This window comes from Excalfactoria chinensis, chromosome 5 (assembly GCF_039878825.1).
Source record: "Excalfactoria chinensis isolate bCotChi1 chromosome 5, bCotChi1.hap2, whole genome shotgun sequence".
Lineage (NCBI taxonomy): Eukaryota > Metazoa > Chordata > Aves > Galliformes > Phasianidae > Excalfactoria > Excalfactoria chinensis.
The window spans coordinates 6,386,138-6,404,699 of record NC_092829.1 but is presented as its reverse complement, the minus strand read 5'-3'; the positions used below and the strand labels follow the sequence as shown (position 1 = coordinate 6,404,699).

At 40.9% G+C, this 18,562-nt stretch overlaps 1 protein-coding gene across 1 annotated transcript in view; it reads right to left on the bottom strand.

Annotated features, from left to right (window-relative positions):
- Nucleotides 1-18,562, bottom strand: part of SYNE2 (spectrin repeat containing nuclear envelope protein 2) — a 162,388-nt gene that overhangs the window by 29,175 nt on the left and 114,651 nt on the right. The window contains exons 87-101 of the mRNA XM_072337588.1: nt 18,137-18,286; nt 16,215-16,385; nt 14,981-15,114; nt 14,465-14,669; nt 12,185-12,364; nt 11,406-11,534; nt 10,803-10,957; nt 10,289-10,436; nt 9,760-9,854; nt 8,547-8,781; nt 7,602-7,796; nt 6,834-6,959; nt 4,874-5,029; nt 1,493-1,651; nt 530-696 (exon numbers count right to left, since the gene is read on the bottom strand). Coding sequence (XP_072193689.1) covers nt 530-696; nt 1,493-1,651; nt 4,874-5,029; nt 6,834-6,959; nt 7,602-7,796; nt 8,547-8,781; nt 9,760-9,854; nt 10,289-10,436; nt 10,803-10,957; nt 11,406-11,534; nt 12,185-12,364; nt 14,465-14,669; nt 14,981-15,114; nt 16,215-16,385; nt 18,137-18,286 — 2,405 coding nt within the window. The remainder of the gene's footprint in view (nt 1-529; nt 697-1,492; nt 1,652-4,873; nt 5,030-6,833; nt 6,960-7,601; nt 7,797-8,546; nt 8,782-9,759; nt 9,855-10,288; nt 10,437-10,802; nt 10,958-11,405; nt 11,535-12,184; nt 12,365-14,464; nt 14,670-14,980; nt 15,115-16,214; nt 16,386-18,136; nt 18,287-18,562) is intronic.

The following is an 18,562-nucleotide window of genomic DNA, read 5'->3' as shown; positions in this document are numbered from 1 at the left end:
CCAGATGTTTTTAGGAAAGAGGCTGAGTAAAGAAATAGGCCTAACATTAAATGAAATTCCATACACTTCTGAAGGTCAAAAGGAAACGTAATCATTATAGAAATCACGCTGTCCACAGAGACAGGCCATGAATCTGTTCCCAGATTTCATGCATTCATACATGTAATGGTGAATTGGAGGCTTAACTTAAAACAGGATGATCTCCTGAAGAGCCCGAATGAACTCCTATCATACAGCCTTAGAACCAGACTGCATTTGACAGATGCGAGACAGAAATCTCCCTGACTCTTTACACAGAACCCACAAATAAAATTGTGTTTCATATGAATTCTCACATCCTGCCCTCTAGCACTAGATAAACTGTCTGGTGTCATAATACAGCAACAAGTCACAGTAATAACAAAAATAAGAGGCTAACTTGACTCTCAATAGTAAACTTGAACAGAATTGAAAAGTTTTGTCAGTCAGTTTCTGATGCATGAGCTTCTGACTTTTATCTCACATAAAGCTCGAAAACACATCTTCTTACCGTGCTCCAATAACATCAAAGAGATGCTGCCAGCGATCATTGATTTTGTTCAGCTTATCATCTATTTCTGCAACTCGGTTCTTGTTGCTGGCCTTGATTAGTTGGTCGCCCATTTGTTTCAAGTGAAGCTTATTTTCACTGAACAGGTTTATTTCTTCCATGCAATCCTGAGAAATATAAACAAACATCGCTTAATTTCTGGGCAAAGCAAAACAAAACTCTCTGTTTCTTTCCCCATGTCTGAGTTGTTCTAAACTTGCCTCCACTTTCCTGATTTAGCTTTTCTTATTTTTTAATCAAACTACTTCAAAAGAACCCAAATTCAAGTCTGGGATGGCTTTATTTTGCCAGTATTTATACCTAGAGGAGATCTGAGATTAGACACCGAGTGCTTTAAGCCATCGGGAAGAACAGCAGCCAGAAATAACAATTAAACAACAAAAACACCCTGTTTAAAATCAAACCAATACGAAAGTATTAGACAACACCAACTGCACTGAGTACTGAGAAGGGGCAGAATTAGGCTTCATTTTTGGTTGTGATAATCTCTCTTTTGCCTGCCACAACACCTCCCATTGTTCAGTCTCTTCTTTGCCCTCTGGCTGCCAATTGCATAACAGTGAGAAGGGAGGAGGTAGTGAGATGCTCCCAGAACATCAGTAATCCCTAGCAAGGAAGCTCTGGGCTGTGCTATGCATGTCTCAGCTCAGCCCCTCACCAACACAACTCACATTACACTCATGCCTAAATGCAGTTAGGTGGCATTTCTGTCTGGTGCTTTGTCCCAGGTCCAAACACCAAGAAGAGCTTCAGACAGAGCAGCTCATCACCTCACAAAAGTCTGTACATGCTGTTTTTATAGCATCTGTTGCTTCCTTCTGGGAGGCAAGGAAGAGATGAGGAATGGCTGCTGCATAACCAGCTATCAGGAAGCAATTGTAGAAAAGCGGCAATGCTACTTACCTTCTGCAATTTGTCTATCATGTCCTCAATGCTAACATCTGCAGTCTGTAGCACTTTGCTTTCCATTTGTACCAGCCAGGAGCAGAGCTCCTTATTCTTTTCATTGAACACAATCCAGGCATTGAGTCTGTCCTCGATCTCCTGCTTACGGAGAGACACCTATGGATAAGGACACAAATGAAATGCTGACAACATCTCTCTCAGGAAGGAAAACAGTTGATTATGAACCCTCTAATTTCTCCTCTGCATTCTATTATGTTTCATTTTGCAGGAGCACTTAATAAGTATCTCTAGCTTTCTTTTCAAAACCGTCAAGCAGATCGTTATTACAAGTTATTTTGGATAGCAAGGCCAAAAGTTGACTAGCAAACACCAGATTCTCTCCCTCAGAACTGCACTGACTGACAGCCTTATAAATAACAGCACCGTGTAACAATTTACATATTACTCAGTGAAAATCTGAAGATGCCAAACAAGGTAATATAAAGTATATAATTACCATATACTACTTATTATGGCCTCATGTACAGCACAAAAAAGGTAGCACCTAGGTAAGCTCTTTATTTTTTCCTATTGAAAGAAAAGAAACAGGAAACCCCTTGTTCTCACCCATAAACTTTGTGCAATGAAGATGGAACATAACCCCGCTTGCCTCTGTTGCAAATAGCCACTCCAAATACCAAACCACGCCAAGAAAAGTATTTCCTCCTCACACCTAATGTGCATCTTGTGCAATATGTGACTCATCAAAATCCAGTTACTGATCCTCCTAATCTAATCTCTAGCACTATCTGGTACCTCAGAGTAAAATCTAAGACTGTCGTGTGGATGCAAGACCAGCTCCAGACAACTGGGATCAAAGTGGGAGGCACCAACTGATATTCTCTCACTCTATTGCTTTTCTCCCTTATTTATTTATTTATTTATTTATTTATAAGGAAGGGGGTAGGGAGATGAAATGTCTAAATCTTTGATGATAATCTCAGTTAAGAGATCATAGAATGACAAAATCATTAAGGCTGGAAGAAACCAGTAAGATGACCAAACCTACAAGTCAGCCCATCCCCACCATGCCCGCTAAGCCGTGTCCCTCAGAGCCGTATCTCCACATCTCTTCAGCACCTCCAGAGACAGTGACTCCACCATCTCACTGCGCAGAACATACCAACATCTCACCACTCTTTCTGAGAAATGTCTCCTAACATCTAACCTGAACCTCCCCTGGCATAACATAAGGCCTTACCCTCTGAGATAAGGGGCTATGCACGTCAGTAATACTGTTATTACATCTTGAGATGATCTTGACTCTATTTTTGTCTTCTAAGCATGGGGCAACAACATTTAGAAGGAAGTTCTTAGTGGACTAACTAGTACAGGAGTAAAGCAGGAAGGAGTCAACAGATCCCACAGAAGCTTCTAAGAACACAAGCCCTTCGAGTCATGCTTTGCTTTGAGCACTGTCACCCCAAACCAGCTGTCCCCAGTACCAGTTCCAGCTCTGCACCCATCATGCGATGCAGGAGCTCTCTGGCCATCCTCAAGGCAGGCTGCAGGTTTACCAAGCACCAGACATCCCTCTTGAACACTAGCATTTGCTAGGACAGGGCTCACTGATTAAAAAAACAGTTAAATCTGTGACCAGCCTTAGAAGGGCAGCTATGCAAACACTAATCCCTTGAGTGCATCTGCTCACTAACCATGTTTGTGTCCCTGTCCAGTGCAGCACGGACATCTGGCAGTTCTGTTCCCATGGCCGTGACAGCTGCAGTGATGCCTCACACTTAAAGGCTTTCCCATCTCACTGTTTACACTGTAGTAAAAAATACTGATGCATTTTTACGCAGTACGTGTTGACTCCTCTAATTTGATAGCCAAAACGAAGCAGTTGTGCTAGCAGCAGAACCAATGAAGTGTCCAGCTCTGAGCATCCATGCAGGCTCTCTGGAGGCTCATTAGGGCTGTCAAACATTTCAGTATGTCCCTCTGCTGCAGCATGGAATCGATTTACTCCCACTAAGGATTTTTTTTGTCTAAAACTTATGTAATATTTATTTCCTGCCATATCTCCAAGGTAGGCAGGACACAATACTGTTCCTTCCAGAAATCCAAGTGGAAATCTTGAATCTGAACTGAAATTATTATACAGCCTGGATAGGCAGTAGTTGGGTACATACATAACACAGATCAGTTTTCAGGGCTGTTCGCCAAAGTTCATCATCAGTTCACAGAAAAAATAAGGAAAAAAACTCAACAAACTTCTCTCCTTATAGGTTTAACTGCAGATTTCCATTAGGTAAATGGCTCAGGCATTCCAATTTACATCTAACAGCCTTGTGAGAGGGGAGGGGGGCTGGCATTATTTCCAGAGCTCAGAAACAGTAGCAGAGACAACTCTGGTTGTAGATTAACTGTCAAAGATACTAAATCCTTTCTTGCTGCAAGGCCAAAAAGAAACCCAAATAACTATTTCATCGCATCAGCGTTTGTGGAATAAATAGAGCTGCTCATTCCTTGCTCTGGCAGTGTTCCCACAGACGTTGCTTCACCTTGGTCTAAGTAAGGGTTGGATGTGAAGCACTTTTTTCCTTCTTATTTATTTTTTTGCAAACTGTGGAATAAAAGCTTGTGAGAGACAACAGTTTGGCTGCTGACAAGTAGAGTCATCCTGACTGACTTAAAACCTGAAGTATGTTGCCTCTTCCAATCCTGTTAAGGGGGCAAAGTAAACACCCATTCAAAGTGCATAATAACCCAATGAATCAAGTTCATGTGACTTTGCTGGTACTTTTTCCCTGGCTATTTCACACGCAGAACTAAATTAAGTGTAATAACAACAAGATACAAAGAATGCAAATGTTTTGCAGCGTGTTGCTGCAACAGAACAGACAAGCCAGTTCAGAATGTGTTTAAAACCCAGTGTCTGCATTTAAACACATTTTTCTTTATCAACCCATCTGGCATTCTTTGACACCAGATCGCTAGGGCATCCCCCTTCCTTTCCCAGTTTCAACCCCTCAGGCAGTTCCTGTGTTTATCCACCCTCCCTCCCCCTCTCCCTTTGGCGGCCCTGAACAAAGCTACCTATGGCAGCGCACAGTTGCATCTGGGCTCCTGCAAAGCAGGCGCTTACTACTTACAAAGGGTGTGCAGTGAAAATAAATAAATCAATAAATAAAAGATAAAGAAATCACAGCACTGTCGCCAGGAAACAAAGGACAAAGTTCAGCCCTTCTCAGCTGCCCCAGGAGAAGTCCCATTCCCTCCCAATGCAGCAAAAATAACCCAAACTCAAAAGAAAACCCATATACTTGGCCTGCTCCCCCTTGCCTTCCAGGCCCTATGAGCATCTTGATATATAAAAACGTTATGCAGAAAACTTACTCGCAAGCAGAGCTCTTCCCACTGCCTGTGCAAATGTTCCACTTGCTCCTGGAGTACCATCATGTCCTCGGTGAGGATGCAGTGCGCCAGCTCCGCCTTCATGGCCTGCAGCTCCTTCATGTTGTGGGCCCAGTCTGCCAGCGACTGCTCCAGTTCCTGCATGGAAACACCCAGCACAAGCCTTGGCACTAAGCTCCTCTGCTTTCCAAACCTGCTCGCTAATCCCTTGCCTGGCCTGTGGGGGAGGAGAGGAGGGGAATGTGCGGTGCTTGTGCAGCGCTCTGCAGCCAGACTGGATGCGGACCCTATGGGTTTGGCTTAGGGTTTTACCCTGAGCCCAGGGCAGCGCTGCTGCTCATTCACTAGGGCTGCTCTGGCCAAACGTGTCAAAATGCTGCTGGAGCCCAGCAGCTCCCCGTGCTTCAGGACAGAATTTCACAGCCAGGAAGATGTGACCATTCCTTTAGGTTTTCAGGTTATTTTTTTTATTTTGGCCAAGCTGTTCCTGCCTGCATTTGTTCCAATTTCAGGTTGCTTACTTATATGCTAAGGAAAAAAATCGGGTTCCCTTTGCTAATGCGTGACTTCACAGCCACTTCATCAGATTTCTCAGAAATCTGAAGCTTTAAATTGCTCACTCACATAAACACCACTTCTATGGCTTCTCTCCTCCCACTCCCCTTTGCAACATGGTTATGCACTTTCCTGATCAGAATTAAAGAAGCACTGCGTGCAACTGGGAAATGGGAGATTCTAAACATGAGGTCCCCCTTTTGCAAGGTGGTCACTGGCTCCTCTGACAGAAAAAGCTCTTACATAGAACTCAATTGGTCTCATTTTACAGGGGAAAAAAAATAGCAAGTGGCAGGAGAATCGTTCTGGGTCTGAGCCCTATGGGTATTTTCACAGGTCTTTAGATCCAGTCGTTTATCTAAATCCTAAAAGCAATTTCTGGCCTGCTTCAACACTGGAGGAAAAAAAGATAAAAAAGTGAAGCTGAAACATTTACTTGAGTTCAAAACAAATTACTGCCTATAGATGCACAGATATGCATTTGTTTGTCTTGATAAAGGTCGAATCCCTGCAATAATGAAGTCAGTATCAGAATTTCATACCATTATGCTCCTGGTATTTTATTCTGCTGTGATATCCCAGAGTAGCAGCTGCAGTGGTCCTGTCTAACCCTGATATCTCTGTAGCCAAATTTCTCTGCTTGGAATTAGAGGCAGGAGCTGTCTGTTGCCATTTCACTAATAGTTCAGGACTGCAGCCAGCACTGCTGCTGTGGCAAAGGCAGCCAGTGCTCACAAAGAAGATTTCAGACAGCTGATAATGAGTACAAAGCCTTGGCTCACTAAAAAGCTTATTTATTCCCACCATACAAGTCAACGATTCACTTCATAAAAGAATGATGAAAAACTGACCAGTCCAGAAATAACACCTCCCATCCCTTGGAAATGCTTTGCCATTTAATTTTCATTAAGTACTGTGGGCTGCAAGGGTTTATGCCACTCCCTTTCTCTAATTTTCTTTCTTTTTAATTATTTCTGGATCCCACAGGTGTGCACAGTGCTTTGCATCCTTTCAAGCTCTCTTGCCTGAGGAGCTCTCCATCCAAAACAGATTGGAAAACAAAAGAGAATATGCAGCCATTAGGATGCAGCCAGCTTGAGCTCAGACCAGGGACTCTTTAACATCTTGTTTGAGAAGCAGCTTATTTTATAAATTCAGATGGTGGGAAGTGAGAAGGAGGTAAAAAATATTACAGCAATAACTTTTTTGCAGGAAGAATCTCTCTCATGCATGCAGACAGTTCAGCTGCACTTTGCAGATTGGCAGCAACCAGGATGGTATAAAGGAGAAAAATTCAGAGCCACTGAATAATGGGAAATTGACTTCGAAGGGATTGAGTGACGTGCAAAGACTATATCCATATAAATACAATATGCTCGTTCAGTACCTTAATGTGTTCCTTGGATTTGTAGAGTTCTTCATGTTCGACCGGAAGTGGATCTTTTACTTCATCCTTCAGCTCTCGCAGACTGCTTTCTAACTCCTTGGTTTGTTTTTCACAGCTGTCCCAGCTCTGCTCAAGGAGACCCAAGAAGTTAAGATACAGCATGCCGGACACAGATGTGACATGATGTACTATATATCTAGGTTCCACAATAGCATCTTCAGTCCACTGAAGTAAATAATCATAGGCTCTAGGTATTTGGATTTTCTCTTTGATACATGGTGATACACCCACAGGACTTTAGTGCACTGATTTACAGAGAAGAGTGCACACTCTGTAGTGATTAAAGGTGTTTTAAGGAGTATTTCTGCTTATCTTGTTATGTTCAATGTGAGAGGCGTTTAGTATAAATCCAAGGCTAGGGATCATTTCACTGATGATATTAAAATATGCTGTCTGGCCATGAAAGCAGATCTGTTGTTCTAAGGAAATAAATATGATCTGCGCTTCTGTTTACAGGTACAGCATCAGGTGGAGCAGTGAGTAAAGTTAAACCTCTATAGGCTGAATTTTTGCTCAGGCATCATACCTCAAAGCAGGGCAGAGCTCTAAGGCCATGGATGCATGACAACAATCAGAGTGGGAACATCCATTATGGTAACAAATGGATATGAACCTCATTTTCCTTTGGAGAGCTAAAGGACTATGTTTTTAGCTTCCCACAAGCCCTGATGACAATTGCTGCTCCTCCTTTGGAGGAGCATTTTCTACCTGCAGGATGCTGCTGAGCTGCGTCTTCATCTTCTCCAGCTGGACCTGCGTGTCCCCCCAGCTCTGCTGCAGCTGGCTGAGCTCTTCCTGCAGAACATCGCTGGTCTCAGGATCGGAGTCGGTGCGCAACTTCTCGCCAACATCAATGATAGAGGAGTACATGCCTTGCCACCTCTGAAGAATCACTGCCTTACTCTTTAAGACAAAAAGTTTCTTAGCTGTTAATCGTGACACACTCCAAATAAGCCATCAATATTAATTTGCCTACGACTCAATTTAGTCTATAACACAAGCAATATGATCGTTGTTTCTTTCCTTAAAGCAACAGCAGGAAAGAAGGGCAATTTGGAGTGGGAGAGAGAAGATATTCTGGCTTTTCTCACTAATGAAAAGCATGAGCATTAACTTGAAAAATCTGCTGTAAATCATCCTTAAACAGCAGGTAAAAATAAAGATGAAATGAAACAAGGCTAGCAGCAAATGGAATACTGGTAATGTGTTAAGTCAACATTAGCTGTGTGGGAACATGAGAAACTTTGGAAAGTACAAGTAGAGGACTTCAATGCATTTTGAAGTGTTATAGATTTCTTCAAGCAACCACCAATTTCACCGATTCTTCTTGTCTTCTTATAAATCAAGGAGGTTAATTCAATGAAAAGCCAAGGCAGCCAGTATGAACAAAGGGAAATGGGCTTTCCATTGCACACAAAATGGTGCTGCTATGAAAAACTGCTGCCTGGTTTCACTGCATTCTGGAGTGGTGGCCACAAGGACAGATGCCCTTCTAAGTTCTCTCCCTTCTGCTTCTGGCACCTGGTGTCCATTCCTGCACACTCACGACACACATCATCACACATTCAGGTTATTTTAAAGCTTTTTCTTCTTACTGGAGAGAAGTTTAAATCTGAGGAAAATCACAGATTTTAGATTTATCAGATACAATACCTTGAAATCATGGATTAGATTTCTAAGGTGGTAAAGGCTGTAGCAGTCCTGGCTCTTGACAGCTGTGAGGAAACTGTTTGTATCAGCAAGGAATCTGCTGAGGCTCCTCAGCGAACCCCTGAAGAGCTGCCACTGGCTCACGAGTCCATCGATATCTTTCTTCCTCTGCTGAACCAACCAGGTAACGTTCTGCCACTGCTCTTTCAGCAACGTGAGCTTGGAAATAAACTCTGTCCTGTAGACAATAGGTGTTGAGTGGTAAAATATTTTGACCTCAAGGCTGTATTTCCAATAATTGTGATGGATTTACATTTGGAATACTGTAAAATTCCAACTACAGTGCCCAGCTAAGCAAAAAGCTCTACACATCCACAAGCTTAGCTCTGCTCTACATATTCCACGTTTTAAGCAAAACAAGACAACTTTTACATGGTATAAAAATAGATAATGCAAGTCATTCTTGCTATTAATTTATAGCAACATATGTAGTACAGAAATCACAGAAACAATATGCACTAAATATCTGTCTAAAGAACAAGGAAGATAATAATGCAAGTGACGCGAGATCTCTCATTGTGCAGCAAAATTGATTTGTGCATTTACCAGATTGCAATGGCAAGTTCAGCCATCACTGAATCCTACAGCAGGGGGATGTCACTGCAAAGTGAAAAGGCTTTGTGTTGCTACTGAACCCATCTAAACACTTTCACTTCTCCTGCAACATGTTTAGATGACCCATATCATCTAGATGGGATGATTAAAGTGAGCCCCTGGCTATCCCTCTTGCTTCTCTGCAGGAGGTCATGGCCCCCATATTAGCTCTTATACAGATGTGTTTCTCCATTTGAAATGGAGAACTCTGGAAAAAGAGAAAGGGACCTTTATATGCAGCATTCTCGTTACGTCTGCAAGAAGTTGGCCTCTCAATCACACTGTTCAAACAACTGCAGAGAAGCAGCAGCAGAGAAGGAAGCTTCATGTACAGGACCAATTAACTAATCTTATTTGGCAGAACATCCAGTTACTATCAAAAGTGGAGTCTGAGCACCTGTGTTTCTGTTTGCACCTCCTCACACTTCTGCAAAAGTTGCCAGGAGATTATTCAAAGAGAAAATCTGGTCAGCACTTTGAGTTTGTGTCCAATACTGAATGCAAAGAGGAGAACCCATTCACTGAATTAGCAAAATCTTTGAGAGAAAAACAAACGTATTACCTTTTTTCTGCCTCTCCAGATTCCAGGAACAGTAGAACTTTTGCTATGATAGAATTAAATGTCTGCTGATTTATGGAAATCTCAGTTTGCAGCATCTGAAAATAGCACAAGAACAACAGTTTTAACTATTCATTGAACAATCTTTGCTGTGAAAGCTGGTTCTGCTCCTCTGCAGTGACAGCACAAGTGATTTTAAATGCCAAAAGTATTTTCAAGTGCTATCACATACACACCCTAAAAGGTTCCACACTTCTGTAATACCAGGAGGAATTCGCACCTTCGTGGTAACCCAAAAGGAGCTGATGTTTGCTGGATTATGAGAAATACAATCTAGACTATATGATGGGAAAGGTAGAAGAAAAGAGACATAAGGCCGAATTCACCCCTTGCTATACTTGTTTTACTACATTTTATTGCAAAGAGTGAACTGATTTGGAGAGGTGTAAGAGAGAGCAAAGAACTTCTATTTCCAAGCATTTCCGATCACCTTCATCATTCGAGATACTTTGATTTTTAGAGTTAACTTTACCTCATAGACTCTCTGTTGCTCTTGTAGTTCTTCAAATTGTCCTGGGACGTTACTCTTCAGGGCCTCTTTCATTTTTTCTAGGAATTTCATCCAGTTTTCACATTTCTGAAGGAATTTCTTTTCATCAGTTTGAGTTCCCTCCATCACACTACAAAACAAAAGAAATCTTCAGGATCTATTTTGCCGGTGGTTGGTTTTGTGCATATGTTTGCGTATGTTTTAATGTGGCCATTACTAATGCTAACACAGTAGGGTTTTGGTTGACTTTTCTACCTTTCTTCACTCATAGCCTTTTATGTTTTTGCTTCAAGTGGCTTGGAACAGAACTAGCCACTAAATCATAGAATCACAGAACCATAGAAATACTCTGGAGTTAATCTGGTAGAAATCCAATGTAGAAGCCCTCCAAGAAAGCTGTTAACAGCTAGTAATACTTCCCATGCTTTAATTCCATTTTCACTCTCCTCAAAGAAAAGAACACAGTTAATAATGACGTTTTGTTTGCCTGTCACACCTGCAATGTTCCAAAGCAGTTGCTGTCTTCTGACTCCACTGCCGGGTCAGGCTCTGCATCTTCTTTAGGGTGAAGTCACTGAGGGGCAGCTTAATGCTTGCTTCATTCAAACTCTCTATGCTTGGAGAAAGGGCAGCAAGCTCCAGTGTGTGATTCTGGAAGTAAAAAGAAAGTTGATTGCAATCAAAATGCTAACTCAAGAAACCAGATTTTTATGTTAACTTCACAGTTTATAGGAAATAAACACGTCTGTTTCCTTGCAGGAGGCTTTCTTAGTAGTATTGAGCAGATATGCATGTGCCAGCACTTGCAGATTAACTCTGTACCCTGCATATATGGTACAAAAACAAGGTAGCTGCAGAATAAAGCTGGGAATAAGGATCTCCTATCAACTCCAAATCCACATGACTTTCCTCCCCTTTATGCAACCCATTTTGCTTGTGACGCATATCTAATTTTTACGTATTTTAATAATTTTTGGGGGATGAAATTACAGTTAACTCTGTTGGAAGTGCTCAAGCTATATTTAGAATGTGTATTTCCTTAACTAGGACTCTTAAATCCTGATTACTTCTACTTTTGTACTTGGGAAATGGAACATACCATGAGTAGTTGTGAGTTGTCTGCTTCTCCCTCTAGATGGAGGCTATCAAAGGCATCTGTACAATTCTTGACGTGACCCTCCAGAGTTTCAAGACAGTTCTTAAAATCCTCCAGTTGTGAAAGATTAAACTGGAATGAACATTGAAGATTTACATTAATTACGAGCTGGTTTAATAAATGTATTTGCTATACAAGAAGGAGCAATAAGCAATATCATCAGATAGACAAACATGTCCAATCCAACTTCCAATGTATTTATAACTCACAGAGTGAAATTCATTGTTTGCACTGGATAAGTGCAAAAACAGATTTCAAGAAACAGAATCAATAATTCTTGAGAGATTCTTAAGTGTCTGGAAGAAAAATAGGCATCTGGAATACCTTCTTGTAGATCTGGATTGGTTTTAGGTACATTGTTTTCATTCTTTTTGAAGCAAACTGAAGCCCTTAGGATTGTTACAAGGCAGAGCTGAGCAAGTTTACAACTTAGTTCAAAGTTAATAATCAAAAATGATTCCTGACCTGTAATCATCTGAGGGTCCACTTATAAAGGCATGTTATAGCAACACCAGCACATAAGAGGCCGAAACCCTTCCTTCATCTGTCCTTTTGGTTTCAAGTGTTATTTCCTTACATAATTGACCATACCATCAAGTTTTATGTTCTATAAAAACTGAGTTTTAATCTACTATTTTAGTTTCATTTCCATTCATGGAATACAGGACTCCAGTGAAGAAGTTAACACACTTTGACAACTACTTTTCTATTCACAAAAATACCTGTAATTCATCTAACTTCCTCTGCAACATCTTTTCCAAATAGGATGCTCTCTGGAGAGGTTGCAGCTTCTCCAACAGAACGGCTTGTGCAGCTGTCCCAGCCTGCTGTTTTATCTGATCAGCCAACTCAGAAATTTGGGAACGGCATCCCACTATGCTTTGAAGACCATGCTGTAAATTCTGATGAGAGAAGAGGAAATTAAAAAAGGTCAGCAAATGAATCAGATCTTCATTCATGTGCCATTTTCATTTAGTATCTTTTGTTGCTGTAACTAAGCTCTTTTGGTTGATCTCCTCCGTGAGCCAAATTCATACTTTCACTCAGAGGATAATAGGGATTGCACCCATTGACTCTAGTGCTGGGAAAGGCACAGTTCAAAGTTCAATGAAACATCAGTGCAGGCAGCAGGCTTTACTGTTTTTACAGGACAAATCAGGGAGAGGAATTAGAATATCTATCTCTACAGACCAGATTTACACTAGCAGATGAAGAAAATTGCTCCTACTGCAGATGAGAAATATCACTGTTACAGACTTGACACCTGGACAAGGAATGGCAAGAAGTCATTGTGAAACACACCAATTACTACAAGTGTCATGTACTTTTAGCCATGACTCTCCCTGGAATTTGCTGCTGTATATTGTCTTTACTGTATTGAACAAAGGCTTTTGATTGATGGTAAAGAACAGACATGATTCCCTAAAAAGCAAAATGGCTCTTAGATCCTTACTTTGGAACAGATCATATTTTAAGCTACTGCTTTAGCAATTTAATAATTTGAAATTATAAAACCATTTAGGTCAGAAAAGACTCATATGATCATCAAGTCCATCTATCGCTTAACACTACCAGGTCCACCATTAAACTACATCTGTAACTTCTATAGCCACACACCTTTTAAATACCTCCAGGCATGGCAACTCTATTACTTCTCTATTCCAATGACTAACCTCCTTTTCCACAAATAAATTCTTCTTGCCATCTAATCTGAACCCCCACTGTGCAACTTGAGGCCATTTTTCCTTGTGTCCTATCACTTGTCACATGAGAAAACCCATTCTGATTTCTTACACTGCGTACTGGACTTTACCTGTATTTATTGCGGTAGTATCTACCAGAAGATAAAATCGGAGAGATTAAAATACAACTTAAAATGCACGTGTAGTTTCATATACATGAAACACGACTTGTCACTGTTCCCCATTCTTCCACTTCATCATTCATTTTGCAAAACAGAGTGAATTGTACATGTCCCACTCATGCAAACTAGAACAGGGCCTACAGAGTAACTGGCATACTGGTGGTTATGCCATGCTTAGTAGGTGCAAACATCTTCCCAAAAATTTCCAGCAAACGTGTTGCCTCGTAGCTAACGTGTTTACAAATGTGCATGTCACAGCTATCAACAGGGCAGAAAGAAGTTGAAATGCTTTGTTCTAAGTTTGGCCACTGTTAGTTATTTCTGACATGGTGGGAAACACATGAGTTCTCTTCCTCTTGGCAGAAAATTTCTCAGTTGGCTACATGCAAAATAGGATACTGTGGACCTCTTCCGATATGTGGATAAAGTTCCATAAGGTGTGACAAATCATTGCTCTGGCCTGAAATAAGGATTATTGTATTTCTTTATTGCATTTTGAAGAAACCAAAAACGTCAGAACCTAATGACAGTTTGCTGCCTGAAAGAGTCAAATGTACCCTGGGGTCTCAGTATGAAATCTCATTTACCTAAAGTCAGCAGTGTCTGGAATAATATAATGAGCTCAGAAATCTGTGAACTTATCAGACCAGGCCAAAAAAAAAAGACCTAAAGCAAATGAAACCAATTTAAGGATGACTGTAGAAGACCTCAAGATGGTTCTGTGTTCTGGAAAACTGGTCTTTTTTTTTTTGACAGCTATTGATCTGGTGGATATTATCTCTCCTCCCAAGCTGTGCTGCTTAAAGTAAATCACTTTTAGCTTAATGATCCTTTCCAGCATAGCCATGATTTTCTGTATGGAGCAGAAAGGGACTGTAACTAAATATTATTGCTCCTCTTTGCTCCCTATGCTAACTGTAGTTTGATTTGGCCTCGGGATCTGGTCAAAGTATTTGAAGGGAATAAAAGTTTTTGTCAATAGGAAAAATCAGATTTCATGTTTTGCATTGACTGGATTATTATTTGATGCATGGGTGGAGGGGAAATGAAGGTGTTCATTAGCTTTCATTAGATTTATTTATTTATTTATTTTAATAAATCCTGATTTGCATAAGGCAGCAGAAACATATTCATGTACCTTTACATCCTGTATCCTCTGCTTCAGGGTTTCTATCATATTATCTTCAGGCATGCGGGCATCCAAGAGCTGAGTGCACTGCTCTTCATGCTGCTGTAACTTGGTTGCTGCCTCAGAACATAAACTATCATAGGGCTCCCAGAGCTGAAGCGTTGCTTGTGCTGTCCGCAGCTGATCAGTGATGTCTTCATTTACTGAGCTCCACCTGCCAACATATCAAATGGTGATAAGAGCATTTTGCTTGGAGATGCTCCTTGTAAATAAGAATATGATTTGGTGTAAGAGTCCTATGGGGGTTTCTTTGCATTCACAGCCGGGTTACTGAAAGCCAGTTGACACAGTATCATTTTGTGCTCTGTGTTCCACCACAAAACAGGTAGCACCAGCCACTCTTCACAAGGGTACCCTGAGACAGCTAAGCATCGCTAATGGATTTAAAAATGTGACAGGGTTTGAAATCCTACCTCAGCAATTTTATTTAATACTGACAGATGTGGCTCTTTTTTGTAAGCATACCTGGTGTGTGCCTCTGTGCACTTCTGGTCAATAATCTCTGCAAAGGAGGGGGAGCAGTTCTTCTTCAGATTATTGGCAGCCGCCTGGAGCTTGGCCCAACTTTCTTCACTGTTCTCAAGCTCATCCTGAAGAGACTGCAAAAAAGATTATTGAAATGAGTTGTGAGGATCATTGATGTATCCCATAGGCTGGAAGGGATACAGTTGCAATAAAGCTACACACTTGCAGCACAGATCAAAAAGTTTGCAAAAAACAAGAACCTAAAAATTAAGAAATTAAAAGAGAAGGGGTCAGAGTGAAAAGATCCTTCAGTCAGCTTATTTTAACCTGAAGTGAAAACCCATAGCTTTGAAGTTACAAAATTAATACACTAGAAATCAGAATGTCTGTTTTTTGGCTGCTGTTCCATGGAAATTTCCATTAGTGGTAAAGTCAGCTCAATAACTCATGTCTCCATCTCCACTGTATTCCTCTCCTCCTGACACAAGTGATTGCAGAACCCTGCCATGGATCACGCTGGGAAATGATCCAGATTAAAAATGAATGAGGTGAAGTAAGGAGAGAGGTAAGAAGGTTCCCAGTTCCTCTCATTTATTATTTGTCCCTAGGTAAGAGTGGAAGTGCTTAAGCAAACTTTATTGCTGAGACATGCCCAGGATTTACCATCTCGGTCTGACCTGTACCACTGCTGATGTAACTTGAAGACAAGCCAAAAGAGGTACTCTGACACAGGTGTAAAGACAGGTAGGAAGATTTTAGCCAATGTCTTTTTAAGGCAGTCATACCCAAGGCCAGCCAGAATGCCCACTGTAGACACTCTACCTCTATAATAGCAGCAGAGCTACCCACAAATCTAGAGACACAGTCCCTTGCCCAACTTTCTCTCACAACCCTGGTGCACAATATCTCCTCCAGCTGAAGCCTGGTGGCAGGGCATCTCTGTGGGAAATACAAGTGAAAGGGTAAATTCCATTTCAGCCCGTGAGCCAAGAGCCAACATCTTTCACTTCCTTAATGAATGCAAAGTCTACAGTGAGAAATCTAGAAACAAGCCGCAGTGTCTATGGAGAGTAAAGAGCAAATAAGTGGGGAAAATAAAATCCACTGACTTCTGTGGCACTACAGTAAAAAGGAAGCTGCTTGAGAGAAAAACGTGTGGTTCTTTCTCAGTGGAGTTTGCTTGTTTAAAGGCACAGAAGTAAGCATAGAATTAAGGCAAATTCAGGAGATTTACCTGGAGTGTTTTAACCTGGTTTTTTAAAGCGTCCAATGACAGCACAGAAGGCTTGCACTGGTCTATGCAGTACAAATATCTTGTCATCAGCAGGCTGACTTCTGCATAAATGTCATCATATACTCTCCACTGCTCCACTATTGACTGCATTGAGGTCTTCAGCTGTGCAACCTACAAACAAACCACTTGTGTTACAATCTCTTAACAATGCAGCCTGCCAAAAATACCATCTAGGAACGACAGGATTCTCATGTACAGTCAAGTGACAGATTTCCTTCTCGTTTTCTCTTTACTTCTTTCATTATTGCAGTCTTGTAGCCTGTACTGGGGCAAGCAAGTTTCCATCTGCCACAGTTCTTCAGTGTGGTTCATCATTTTTACCCGTCTGTACCAGGTAAGCACACAGTGTATGTCCTAGGTTAGACGAAACATTAATCTAGTTCAGTATCTGCTTTCACTTATGCCAATATCAGATGCTTTGTCAAACTGGGCAAAGCAAAAAGCATGTTTCCATGGAACCTTGTTCAGATTCCAGGCCCAGCTATGCATCCACTCAACACAAGATGAAAGCTTTTCCAAACCACCGCGCACGCTAAATAGACTGTGTGAATCACCATATCATAGTATCACAGTTCCAGGCACGCAGGAGTAGATGGATTAATCAACATTATTCTCATTTGAATCATGGTGTAGGTGGGAAGAATCTCTAATTGCTTTTTGTAGTCTGCAGCAAATTTACTGCCCACACAATGAAGACAGAAAGACATGCTCATGAAATGTCTCTGGGCCACAGACTCACAGTCTCAAGATCAAACAACAGATAGTACAAGCAAGGTAGTACATCTCCTTAGCCATGTATTTGAAGTCACAACCAGGCTCTGACTGAGGCCAGTCATACACAGGAAGAAGACTGCACTTTGCGTTTCATTGCTCATGCAAACATCTAGGATGTAACAAGCTGCAGTTTGTAAGTTCCATACTTAAGTCATAAAATATTAAAATTAACATGACCCACAGTGATTATAATTAGAGTCACTAATCATTACGCTGCTAATCCTGCCAAATTCAAACCCCAGCTCCACACTGAAATGAAGAACTTTCCTTTTTTTATCATGCACATGCACACAAATCTGTTTTCCAGATGAGAAACAACCACATAATCTGTTGAAACATAAAATGAGAAGGTGCAACCTCATCCTGGACTGATGTCTCATACGGAAGAGTTTAAGTAAAAGGATTCAAGTTTCACAAAGTTTTGAGGAATGAAATCAGAGCACTTGTAAAAAGTATATATGTATCTTAACTACAAATACAATTACTGGATCACATATAATCCTCAGCAATATATGGCTACTTATTATCACAAATTAAAACCCTCAGCTATAGTCATTATTAGATCTTTGGTATCTATCAATTACACCTAGGTAAACAAGATCAGCTTCAAGTATAAAGCTAATATAACTACATATGCAGACTGTCTTGGAGTCAGCTTGTATAGAAAACCAATCTACCTGCTTGTCCTTGAAGCAACAGAATACTATGTAGGGTTTGAAGACAGTGGAAGCTACCCAGTTATGAAAAGGAAAAAGTAGCTGGGTGGCAGAAAAGCTCCAGTGCAAATGGAGCATACTGCAGATGAAGAAGACCAGAGTACGAAGTAGAGAAGCAGATCATGAAGAAAAGCATAAGACAACAGGAAAATATCCATGCCATTTCTTTATTTTCTTAAACTGCAGATGGGTCTCTGTACCTCCTCCCCCTGTACTCAAACTGCTTTGACATCAGATTTTTTTTCTTCCTTAATTTTGGAAACCCGTTAACTTCTGGTACAGGACAGGCTGAATTGGAAGTTCTTAGAAGGTTAACATTAAAAATACTCTGCTTGTGCTGGAGGAATTCTGAAATGCAAGCAAATCATTTACCTGGCTGACAACATTGTCCTTCATTTCACACAGGTCAGCTATTCTGAAAGACAATGCTTCTGGGGTTTGTTCTGTATTACCATTCATAGACACACTCTGCTTGAGCTCATCAAGCATTTTGGATTTAATCGCAAGCTGATTTTCTAGGTCCTAAAAGAGGAACAAGAGAGAGAGAAGGAAGATAAGTAAAATCAGTAATAATAACGATAAATAAGATCTATTAATGACAACACAGAAAAACTTTTCTGTGTAAAGAGCTTAGATAGACGCTGCTTCTTAAAACCAGTCCTCTTTGGCCACACAGTACCACCACCATTTTAGCCCCAATACCAAACAGCTCTTCATAGGAATTCAAAATGACAGCAGTTGCTTAGGCAGTCTTCTGCAGCTAGAACCAGAACTATTTAGTGTCAGTATGGACATCAT